Source organism: Microcebus murinus, chromosome 4 (genome assembly GCF_040939455.1).
Source record: "Microcebus murinus isolate Inina chromosome 4, M.murinus_Inina_mat1.0, whole genome shotgun sequence".
NCBI lineage: Eukaryota > Metazoa > Chordata > Mammalia > Primates > Cheirogaleidae > Microcebus > Microcebus murinus.
In genome coordinates, this window is record NC_134107.1 from 76,080,759 (window position 1) to 76,093,488 (window position 12,730).

General features: G+C 44.7%; 1 protein-coding gene across 2 annotated transcripts in view; it reads right to left on the bottom strand.

The window, feature by feature from the left end:
- Positions 1 to 6,401: 6,401 nt before the first annotated feature.
- The window catches only part of VSTM5 (V-set and transmembrane domain containing 5), a 28,090-nt gene continuing 21,761 nt past the window's right edge, over positions 6,402 to 12,730 (bottom strand). Inside the window, exons 2-4 of one of the 2 annotated variants that reach the window (XM_020286659.2) lie at positions 9,044 to 9,370; positions 8,784 to 8,924; positions 6,402 to 8,647 (exon numbers count right to left, since the gene is read on the bottom strand). In XM_020286659.2, the coding sequence (XP_020142248.2) occupies positions 8,604 to 8,647; positions 8,784 to 8,924; positions 9,044 to 9,370 (512 nt within the window). In that variant the 3' untranslated portion in view covers positions 6,402 to 8,603. Of the gene's footprint in view, positions 8,925 to 9,043; positions 9,371 to 12,730 lie in introns of both variants that reach the window. The other variant, XM_020286657.2, reaches the window with a different exon arrangement.

Here is a 12,730-nt window from a genome sequence, read left to right on the forward strand (position 1 = left end):
TTTTCATCTGCTCTCCCACTTGAGTGACTTTGTTCCACTTGAGACACTTAGTTCATGCTCATAGCCAGTCTTCCCTGGGGTTCTCCAGCCTCTACCCAGTGGCCCTGGATTGCTTCCTTCAATTAAAGTATTTTCCATTAGCTCTCTCTGCATTTTCAAAGAGAAAAAAACTAATGGATTACCTTTCCAAGAAACATTTTCTCTTTCTGGAAATAGCACCCCAGTCCCAAAGTGTGCCTGAGGAATTCCCATTAGTAAGAGACAGATTTAGGCTTATGAGCCTTTTAGTACCACAGAAAATAATGTCATATAGGTAGGGTCTGCTTATTAGTAAGCCTTTCAATTTTTAAAGCAGTTATTCTTCATTAAATAATTTATAAGATGACTATGTGCAATAATGAAAGCCTTTATATGTCTCCACCTTTTTTTTCCTTGAAAGGAAAATGGAGCTTTTAGGCCATAACAATTTTGTGTTTTTATTTGCTTTTTTCCCCCCTTCTGATCAAGATACTGCATCTTTCTATTCATAAAAATGGAAAGAATTGGTATAAACCTGCAGTTATTTAAAAATTTTTAGTGCTTTAAAAATTATAGTGGCCCACAAAATTTGCCTTGGCTAATAGGCTGTGCAATTACATTCTCATGAGGAGTCTTATGTGATTTCGAAGGCTCAGACTAGTAGAGTGAGTCTTAAGCTTTCACTCAAGCTTTTCACTTTTTGTTTTTTTAAGTTTCCATTCATTGCAGTTGATTCTTTGGTAAACTGATAAAAATGAACTCTTAGAATAATGAAATTTTAAAGAGATACAAAATAACCTTTTATTTTATTATAATAGACATAAAATTGCTGTCAAATGTAAAGGTTTCTGAATGTTTTATTTTTGTTTCCATGCTTATATACCTTGTCATGAACCAGTACCAGTTCGTGGGCCAAGACCATACTTTGAGTAGAATGGATGAGGATACATGCATAGATATTACCACCTGTTCTTTTGAACCCCATCTGAGTAGGATAAATGAAGACTCAAGAATCTTCGTATGTCTTCCTTTCCCCTTTCAGTTAAGTCACTCTTCAGTGGATAGCCATTACTCAAAGAATAGTAGAAACTAAAGTAAACCTGGTTTAAGGTTTGTTGCTGTACCAGCAACTGTTGTGCCTATGTTTATTTACATTTTGCAGTTTAATGTTTCAATCTGAATTACCCTGAGTAGGAAGGATGCCCTATGGAACTTGGGAGGCAGGTCAGTGAAAACTGATTAGTCCCTCAACAAGTATTAAGAGGTTGGCAAAAGAGCTGTGTTTGAATGTTGGCTCTATTAGCTTGCTGTATGAACTTTGCAAGGTTACCCTCTGAACCTGTTTCCTTATATATAAATGAGGATAAGGATGCCTCCTCTACTAACCTTAAATGTGGTTCAAAGGTTTCAACAAGGTTTGTGATGGATGTTAAATTCTGAAGTCCTACGTGCATGAATATAAAGCATTAAGCAAATATGATTCCAAGTCAAGCCAATTAGAAGTTGGAAAAAATGGTTAACAAGCCATTGTTAAAAATGCTTAACACCAGCTTGCTTTATCATTAGGAGAAAGCATTTCAGAATATCTTATATTCATATTTACAGATTTTTTTTTTTTGAGACAAGAGTCTCGCTTTGTTGCCTAGGCTAGAGTGAGTGCCCTGGCATCAGCCTAGCTCACAGCAACCTCAAACTCCTGGGCTAAAGCGATCCTTCTGCCTCAGCCTTCCAAGTAGCTGGGACTACAGGCATGTGCCACCATGCCCGGCTAATTGTTTCTGTATATATTAGTTAGCCAATTAATTTCTTTCTATTTATAGTAGAGACAGGGTCTCGCTCTTGCTCAGGCTGGTTTCAAACTCCTGACCTCGAGCAATCCGCCCGCCTTGGCCTCCCAGAGTGCTAGGATTACAGGCGTGAGCCACCTCGTCCGGCCTTACAGATGTTTTATATATAGTGAAGACAATGATTGCTTTTGTGGGTATGAAAATTTGGTTTTTTTCCTAGTTAATTTTTAAAGCTGTGCTCTCTGCCTTTGTCTTTAATTTTTTCTTTACTTCCTTACTCCTGTTTTGGGGCGATGCCTTATGTATTGGAGGCTAAAGTCAGGTCTCTCTGGATCTCACTTTTAGGATGGTAACTATTTCCTAAGCCTTACTGACAGTTCACAACTGAGAAACCCTATCTCTTTGACATAGCACCACTATACAAGTACTGCTTGGAAGTCAGTGACCATAGCTTTGACTTTGCTTTAAAGTTTACTGTTTCCTAATTGCAAGTTCATGTCTAGAAATTTATCCTGTAGAAATACTTCACAAAGCACAGATTAACAAAAGATCATGATGTAAGGATTATCAAGGAGGCCTGGAATTTTTTTTTCATTTTTATTTTTTTGAGAGAGAGACTCACTGTGTCATCTTGGTTAGAGTGCAGTGGTGTCATTGTGGCTCACTGTAATCTCCAACTCCTGGGCTAAAGTGATCCTCCTGTCTCAGCCTCCTGAGTAGCTAGGACTACAGGCGCATGCCACCATGCCTGGCTAATTTTTCTATTTTTTGTAGAGACAGGGTCTTGCTCAGGCTGGTCTCGAACTCCTGACCTGAAGGGATCCTCCTGCCTTAGCCCCAGAGTGCTAGGATAATAGGCATGAGCCACCACACCCGGCCAAAAGGGAAAAATTGAGACCAATCTAAATGTCTTTCTGTAAAATGATGACCAAACAAATTATACTGGAGGAGCCCCAGGTTCAGGTGCTCATTTTTACCTCTATACAAGTAAGGGCTCAAATGGCCTAGGAGATTTTCTACTCCCAATATTCTGGCTCTCCTTGCTTAGGAACCAAAAAAACTTCCACGTTACACTGCCTTCATTTTCCTATTTACTGATCATGAATGAGCTTTCTGCTGTATAGAAACATTTGTTGTAGTCGAACAGACTATATTTGACTTGAAATTTGACAGATGAGGCAGAAGTTTGAGATACAAAGGTAAAATGCAATCTGAAAAACTTCCTGATAATTTAGTGAGTAGGCCAAGGAAAGGCCAGTGGCAGAATGACTTCTCACTCAAGTCCATTCACAGCTTTCTCTTTTAGCTTTTCTTTCTTGCTGCCCAAAGAGACAGTAAATGGAGTGCTCTGATCTGTGTTCGGTATTTGAAAAAGCCTAATGGAAGTCATACATTGACCTTCTAAAACAGGCGTCCTCAAACTACGGCCGCGATGCGGCCCGCCGCTACTCGTCCTGCTTAGCAGCCCACTCGTCCCGGGCCCACAGTGTGCATGTGTGGAGTGTGTGCCACACTCTCCAACGGTCTGAGGGACAGTGAACTGGCCCCCTGTGTAAAAAGTTTGAGGACCCCTGCTCTAAAACATCATTAGATTTCTTTGCTAGAACACTATCAAATCAAAGTGACAACCCCAGATTGTCTCATGTTGATCAGGAATTCTAATTGGCACTTACAAACTGTTGATGAATGAAAACATGAAACTGAATTATTTGATAAGTTCACTCTGTTTAGTAGGAAAAAATCCTTTCAAAACATGAAGTACCCGAGGGAAAATATATTTTTAGTATTGGAACTGCCTGAACAATCACTGGTCTGTTACATCAAAGGAATTTAACCTACCTGTGTGTGCACTTTATAAGACCAAATCTCAAGCTAAAATTTTAGATTTATTTTACATTAGCAATATCCTCTCTCCCACCCCCAATACTCAGTCTTTGATAAACTTTACATAAAATGCACCAATATTATAAAACATTGACTGAATCCCCCGAGATGCACAGGAGATAGAGTTGAATGTATTAGTTAACAAGAGGAAGTCACCTTGGTTGAAGAAACTAGTGTAATGTAATAGAAAGTTTGCCCAATGGCCAGGCACGGTGGTTCACGCCTGTAATCCTAGCACTCTGGGAGGCTGAGGCTGGCGGATCACTCAAGGTCAGGAGTTCGAAAGCACCCTGAGCAAGAGCGAGACCCCCGTCTCCACTAAAAATACCAAGAAATTAATTGACCCACTAAAAATATATATACAAAAAATTAGCTGGGCATGGTGGCACATGCCTGTAGTCCCAGCTACTCGGGAGGCTGAGGCAGAAGGACTGCTTGAGCCCAGGAATTTGAGGTTGCTGGGCTACAGAGTGAGACTCTGTCTCATAAATACATAAATAAATAAAAAGAAAGTTTGCCCAAGATTTTTACTTTTGTATATATTATTTGAAACAAAAAGTTTTTTTCAGTGAACAAACAATTATAATGTATGGATTGCACTGTCCAGGCAAGAGGAATAAAGTTTAGGAAATAAAGCCCAAGACACACTAAGGAAAAAACAGGCAAGTTATAGGTAAAATGTATGATAGAATCCCGTTTGACTAAAAAGAAAAAAGGTTAAAAAGGTATATTGTAGTATACATATTGACAGATATGTTCATATATGCATAAGGACGTCTAGAAGGATACACACCAATTTAACTTGTTCCTTCTGGAAAGCAGGGTTGAAGAGAGAGAACTTTTACTTTATATATAGACTTCAGTACCATTTGAACTTTAAAGGATTTATCACCTTTGTAATTAAATGAAACCCAAAACACCCATTTATATTTTAAAAAGCAATGGAATTAATGACCTCAGCTACCATGTTCTTCTCAAGGATTGAACAGGTGAATTCAGGTGTGCAGAGTGGCACAAGTGCTGGCAACTCACATCATTTGTTAGTAGGACTTGAGTCGTGCATAGCTGTGCTAGCAGGACCACAGGGATGTGCTCTGCTTTCAGCAAACTATGGATGTGCCTGACGCCCCTCTGGAAACTAGGCAGAGAAACCCATGGTGGATGTGTAAAAGTTGATGCTGGCAAGAGGATGTTCGTCTTCCCCCTTATCCCCTCTGGTATTGCCAAGGAGACTGCATCAGAGTCACTTCCCTGTGATTTCACCCTATCATATTTGGCTCCTTGGTCCTGGTTACATCTCCAGCATTCCATTCTGCTACCTCTTCTCTACCCCCCCACCCACCCACTGTATCTTCCCTCAGGCCTTATCTCTGCATTTCTGCCCTGGGCAAGACGTCCTGATAACCTGATCTCTCACTGCTGTTGCTCCTCGCCTCTATGAGGATTGCTTCAAATCAGAGTAAGCGTGAAGTGCACGCAGGTTTTCTGCCATCCTATGTGGGCTTCAGAGGACATGGGTTCTTTGTTTCAGCTCTCTTTAGAGACCCAGAGCACCATGAAATGAGAAAGTACAATACATACCTTTTTGGGTTCTTAGATCTTCATCTCTGCAAGGACATTCTGTTGATAAAGCATGTTATGTTCAGTAGGGCGTCTTATCTGAGCTAGATGGTACAACTGTCACATTTGCGAACTAAAAATAAAATCCTAAGCCTCCTGCTAACTGAACAGGCTCCTGTTGGCCAAGGAGACCACAGAAAAAGACTTAAAACTGAGTTCCCAGGCATGACTGGATGGGAAGTGTAAAGCAAGCATGATTATACACATGCATTTTCTGCTATAACTTGTTAAATATGTGTATTTCACCACCTACTCAGTAAAAATCCTGTTCCCTTTTGTCACTCCCTTGAAACGTGTTCCTGGCTCATGGCTGGAGTAGTGTTTCCCAGCGGGTCAGAATAGCCACTGCAGGTTGAGACCCCTTTACAAGAAATGAAGCTCTCCTTTTTTAAAAAATATATATAAACCTCATGGTTTTTTAAAATTAACACATCCATGTTTCAGCCCTCTCTAGAAACCAAAAGGGCTATTAAATTACCATTCATATTCTGGAAGCACAAATTTCAAATTGGTCATCAGGCTAACATATAGGGGAAAATGGGGGCAGTAGTAAGGTGATGTTTTTCTGAATTGCTAAAGAATATTACTGTTGGAACCAATGTGCTGAGCTACACTGTCATTTTAAATATGTGCCAGACCCATGGCTATGGTTGGGGGCGTTATTTATATGCTCAGTGCTGACTAGAAACCACCCAGAGCCTCTGAGCTCTTGGCGGGAGTGGGCTCACACACAAAGGACCCGGGCTTTATTTTTGGGTTTTATTTCATTCACTCATTCTTTTTTTTTTTTTTTTTTTTGAGATAGAGTCTTACTCTGTCGCCCTGGGTAGTGTGCAATGGCATCAGCCTAGCTCACTGCAACCTCAAACTCCTCCTGGGTTCAAACAATCCTCCTGCCTCAGCCTTTCGAGTAGCTGGGACTACAGGTGCGCACCATGACACCTAGGTAATTTTTCTATTTTTAGTAGAGACAGTGTCTCACTCTTGCTCAGGCTGGTCTCGAACTTCTAAGCTCAAGCAGTCCTCCTGCCTCAGCCTCCCAGAGTGCTAGGATTACAGGCGTGAGCCACCACGCCCAGCCTCATTCACTCTTTAAAACATTTTTTTTTTCACAGTTTGAAACATAATTTACAACTTAACATTTACACTGGCAAATCTATGATTTATTTTCTTTTTTGAAAAACAGACAAAATCCACAGCCTCTGGCATCAAAAACTTTCCACAGGAATGTTCAGGATCAGGGGGAGCTTTAAAAGTGCAAAATAAATTTTCAAAGAAATGGAAAGCTGAGGGAATAACCTCTCATGATGAGATTTTTGGAGGGGCAATCTAATTTACATCCAAGTTTGCTGCAGAGGCCTCTTACTGGGTATTATTCTCTTCCATCTCTCCTTTTATCATGAAGGTTACCAGCCCTGACTTCTGACAAGCTGAAGAGCAGAGTTCTGAAAAGCAGGGAGCGTGAAAGAGGACACACTTGCTCTAGCCAGTTTCTACTGGTAGCCTTTCTGTATGAAAGAGGAGGAAAAAAATCATCTGATTATCCTTGATTCCTTATTTTCCTCAGGAATTCCTCACCCTGTTTCTTCGTGGCACTGGAAACTGTCTTGGCATGGGGCCTGGCTCCCTGTTGGGGATAGGGCCCCAGTGTTTGTGTTTACCGGTGTGTACAGGAGGTGGCCTGGGGGTGAGTATCTTCTGTGTGTCAGGTTCGAGAGCTGCAAATCAGTTGTGTGGCCCAATCAAGTGGTGCCTTCAGAGCCATTCTCTAGATCACTGATAGTTCCTGCCTAAATATTCCAAAAGATCCCTTCCTGTAGCTTCGGATTCACTGCTTAGGGAAAGGCCTCTAACTTCTGGCAACTCTTTACCTGTCACATGGGAAGTAGAAAAGATACGGACATTGGGGACCTGACAGCAGGGAGAAGAGAAAGGAATGTTCTAGCACTTCTTCACCTTTGCATGGGGGAATTTGCAGCTGAGGACAAGGAACACATCACAATCGGGATGGTACCTTGGGTCTGTAGCTGTGATTACCGGAGAGAGAAAAGAGAATGGAAAATGAACTCATGCCTGCTATTAGAGCTTGCCAAATGGAAGTCGGGAAGGAGAAACTTCCAGGTAAACATGGTGACCAACAACCTGAGAGAATAAGGGCCAAGGACGGCTGTGGTCCAGTCCCCAGTCTCACCTGGAGCTCCAGTACCCCAGGGCATTTTAGCAGTTTCCAGTACTCACATAGTATAGTGCTTTGCAGTGTAGCTTTCCAGCGCCTTGAAGAATTCCTAGGGATGCTTACGTTGCTCAGAGAGCTCTGTGCGTACTGTGCGCTTTTCTTGATCCCCTGGCCGTGAGGTAGGAAAAGGCCGAGTGTTCCCCAGCCCAAGCAGGAGACAGCAAGGGCCTGACTTGGGACATGGCGTGCTAGTGACCGAAGCGGACAGACCCGAAGCCTGAGATCACTGATTTTCCAGCTTTTGTAGAGGTGGCGTCATCCAGCTCGTCAGGAGGCCAGAGGCCCATAGCAGAGACGAGCTGCGGTTTTCCTCACCCTGGCCTATGTCTGGGGCACGGGAGGGAAAAGCCAATTCATGTTGGAATGAGGGAGGAAGAGAAAGATCATTTTCTCTCTATTCCTTCTGTCCAAAGCTGGTCCCTCAAGAGTGCATCGAGCTCCTCTCCCTAAAGCTCCAAGCCACGGAGCCTCACTCTGAGCAACTCCCTACAGCACAAAATAGCACCCCCAGTCCTCAATCTCCTGCCTCTGCCGCTGAGGCAGCAGGTTGTCTAAAAGCCCCAGGTTTTCCCACAATGGCTCCCGTGGCAGTGCTTGTGGGATATGAGATGGGGTCGGCAGGCAGAGGTGACAGGGGCACAAAGGCACAGGGCGCAGGTTCCAGTGCTGGCTGCACATCAGTCTGGAGATGCCCTGCCCTCTGACGCAGGGACTCCACCCACGGGCCGTCCCCCTGGCCGGAGCCAGCAGCCAGCACCTGCACCATGCCATTGGTTATGCGTCAGCGCCGCCCTGAAGCTGCAGCCAAGCGAAGCTCCTGCCCAAAGCCTCAGTCACTATTCTCCTGGAGCTCAGCGTGACTTCTAGAACCATCTTTGTCCCACCCGTAGTCTTCAACTCCATGCAGTCGATTTCGTTAGTGTCAGCTGTCCCTTCGGTGGCAGGCTGCCGTGGCCAGGCCACAGGAGGCCAACACAGGGCTGTAATGGCTGCACTTGCTCCTTTTGCTGGAGAATGGTTTCCTCTTGAGGTAGGAATGCAGTTGGGCCCAGCCTTGGCTAACACTCAACATCTTGCAGCTCAATCTCCTCAGTGGTGCTTTCTGCAAAGCAAAGGACAAGTCAGTGAGTGGAAAACCAGCCACGGGGCGCTTTCTTAGTGAGAACGAGACAATGCGTGCCACCCCCAGCCTCAAAACCATGCGAGGATTGCCACAGGGCCCCGGGGGGGGGGTTTACCTTTGAGTTTGTGTCTTCTCTTCCTCTGGAATTTATACGCACACTTATTACAAACCCACAAGAGGCTGATTAATACTGCGGCCACGGCAGTGAGAAAAGCGAGAAAGACAGCGACAAGGTGCAGGTCTTCGTAGAGGATCTCTACGGGGTGGGGGTGAGGAGAAGGGGAAGACGGAGACGTCGCTTTTAATATGGCGCGGTCGGCCTCCCACACGCTCGCAGCTGAGAGAGGTGCCCGCCTGGGACGGGGACCGCCTTACCCGAGACGTGCAGCACGATGGTGCCGAACTGGCTGCTCCCCGGGCGCTCGGTCACGGTGACGATGTAGTAGCCAGAGTCCCTCACGCCCACGCTGAAGAGCTGGATGGAGCCGTTGTCGAAGGTGCAGACTCTGTCCTGGTGGCTTTGGGAAACGTTGGCCTGCGTCCCCGGCTTCCACTCCACGATCTTCTGCATGCCCCAGTTGGACGTGTACGTCCATTCGATGGTGGGCACGCCGTGACAGGAGTATTCCACCGAGAACAGGATGTCTTGTTCCACAGTGGCATTGATGGTGGGCTGGGGAATGTACAGCGACACGCCCTGACCTGCAGGATGACGGGCTAGGTGTTGGGCCCACTCACACGAATGTATATCGACGCGAACTTACACAATTCATGAATGTGCTTCACAAGGATGTATTGGGTGCCTGCTACAGGCCAGGCACTGTTCCGCGCTCTAATGCTGAAGCTACAGTGCTGAACAAGACACAGGGCTCCCTGGAGCTTACGTTCTATAAGGGAGACATACAGGGCGTAAATAAGCAAACAAGATAATTTTAGATAATAAGAAATGCTTAAGAGATAGCTGGCCGGGCGCGGTGGCTCACTCCTGTAATCCTAGCACTCTGGGAGGCCGAGGCGGGAGGATTGCTCCAGGTCAGGAGTTCGAAACCAGCCTGAGCGAGACCCCGTCTCTACTATAAATAGAAAGAAATTAATTGGCCAACTAATATATACAGAAAAAATTAGCAGGGCATGGTGGTGCATGCCTGTAGACCCAGCTACTTGGGAGGCTGAGGCGGGAGGAGGGAGGATCGCTTGAGCCCAGGAGTTTGAGGTTGCTGTGAGCTAGGCTGACCCCATGGCACTCTAGCCTAGGCAACAGAGTGAGACTCTGTCTCAAAAAAAAAAAAATATTAAAAAAATTAGATAACAGAATAGGGTAACAGTTACTGGTGGGGGTGGAGGTGATCATACACAACATTAGATAGGATGGCTAGGGAAGACCTCACAGAGGAAATGACATTTGAAGTGAGACCCAAAGCACAAGGAGGAGGAGGAGGGGGAGACGGGAAGGGGTGGTCGGGGAGGAGGAGGCACCCCTGTGAAGACACGGGAAAAACATTTCAGGCAAAAGGAACAACAAATGTGAAACCTACATGGCGAGAATGAGCAAGGGGGTGTCTGAGCGACAGAAAGGCAGCCAATGTGCTGGGATGCCATGAGCAATATGGAGGTTTAACAGATGAGGCTGGAGAGCTGGCTGGGAGCCAAGCCATGATGTCAGGTAGTCAGGGGGGTGGGAAGCCATAGGAGGGCTCAGGCAGGAGGGTGATATTCCCCATTAAGCTGAGAACGTCTGCCATGGGGAATGCTATGGGTTGAATGTGTTCCCCAAAGTTCATGTGCTGGAAACTTAATCCCCAATGCAACAATGCTGAGAGGTGGGCCCTTTAAGAGGTGATTAGGATAATGCCGTTATTGCAGGAGTGTCTTCTTGATAAAAAGGATGACTTCCCCTCGCCAGATAAGGCCTCTCGATCTTGGACTTCCCAACTCTAGAACCTGAGCCAAATAGATCTCTGTTCATTATAAATCACCCAGTCTCAGGTATTCCATCATAATACAAAATGGGGGGCAAGAGTGGAAACAGGGCCAAGTGCAGTGGCTCATGCCTGTAATCTCAGCATCTTGGGAGGCCCAGGTGGGAGGATCGCCTGGGGCCAGGAGTATGAGACCAGCCTGAGCAACACAGTGAGACCCCATCTCTACCAAAAATAGAAAAATTAGCCGGGCATAGTGGCACACACCCTGTAGTCCCAGCTACTCAGGAGTCTGAGACAGGAGGATCGCTTGAGCCCAGGAGTTTGAGGTTGCAGTGAGCTATGAAGACACCACTGCACTCTAGCCAGAGGGAGACCCTGTCTCAAAAAAAAAAAAAAGAGTCAAAGCAGGAGGAGCAGTCAGGTGGCTGCTGCAGGAGGTAGACAAGAGATTGGCTTGAAGATTAGTGCAAAGCAGTCAGATTTGGGATACGCATTTGGGAGTAGGGAGGAGAACATGCTGATGTGGGGGCAGGTGAGGCAAAGAGGCATAGAGGTTTCTGCTGAGTATGTGTATGGGGATGAATCGTAGTGCCACTGGCTGAGATTATAAATACATGTTCTTACACATGTCCTGAGCGGGTCCCATGTGCCAAGCCCACTGCTACCTGCTTTGCGTTCATCATCTCAGGAAAGCCTCACACGACCCGTTGCCATTCTAGCAAAGACTTTCATGGAAGAACCCTAAGCTCAGCAGGACTAAATAGCTTGTCCACGTTCACTCTGCAGGGCTGAGATTCACACAAGGGCTGCTGACTCTAAAGCTTACACATTTAACCTCATGCTCAAATCAAAGGTCAGCGGTTGGCAGTGGAGGGCACAGGATGTGACAAATGCCTCCTACGCAGAGAGGAGTGGTCAAGGCTGGCCTGAGGCTGGAGAAAGAATAGGGCAGGATTTCAGCTTGGAGCCCACACCATGGTTTCCGACTCCACTTCCTATCTAGCCGCTTCACTCTTTGGGTGCCCAGTTGCCCTGGGTCCCCTGCTGGGCTGTTCTTGATAGCCCCACCTGTCACTTTTCCAGGCTTTTCTCATTGTCCTCTCCCACCCCACCTGTGTCTCTCTCCTAAGGCCTGGCTAGGTGACTGGAGATGACCCAGTAAATTTCATGCTGAAAAAATTGGGAGTCATAATGGTTTTCAAGAGTTACAGCTCTTAAGTAACAAATGTTTTCTCTTCAAACTTTGTATTTTTAAAAATGTTAAAAGTTGAAAGTCATGTATATTTTGCCATATTTTTTCTATATATATATATTTTTTTTTTTGGTTTTTTTTTTTTTGGTGCCGAAACCCGGGATCTATCTATCTATCTATCTATCTATATATATATATATATATATATATATATACACATATGAATTGTAAGTAAAAAATATAAAAAAATTTGCTGAACCATTTGAAAGTATGTGGCAGACATCGTGACACTTCACCTAAGTACAAGCCATTCTCCCACATATCCACAACATGATAATATATCCAAGAAATTTCACATCGGTATAATATTTTCTAATATATGACATATATTCAAACTTCTCTAACTGTCCTCAAAATGATTTTTCTGCTTGTTTTTCTATTTTAATGCAGAATCCAATCAAGGATTGTGGAAAGCTCGCCAAATTCAGTTATCATGTCTTATTAATCTCCTTCAATTTAGTAACATTTTCCCACCTTTTTTTGTGTGGCTTTCATGACATAACATTTTATAGAGTCCAGGTCCGTTGTCCTATAGAATTCCCCACAGTCTCATTCGTTTGGAAGGAAGGTAAAAATACTGCAAAGGTGATGTTTTCACGATCATCACTCCAGGAGGCAAATAATGTGGGTTTGCCTCATTGTTGGGAAAGCTAAGTTTAATCACTTGCGTGATATCTGACAAGTCTCTTTTTTTTAGCAATAGTACCTTTTCCCTTGTCATTGGTACACCATCTGTAAGGTGATAGTTAGAGATCATGTGACCACCCTGTCACCCAGCAACTATGCATACATAGATCTTAGCATCCACCAATGAGCCTTGCCTATGCCAGTTATTTCCTAGGTGATGCAAAATAACAATTTTTCAATTTTATGATCCCTCCTAAATTT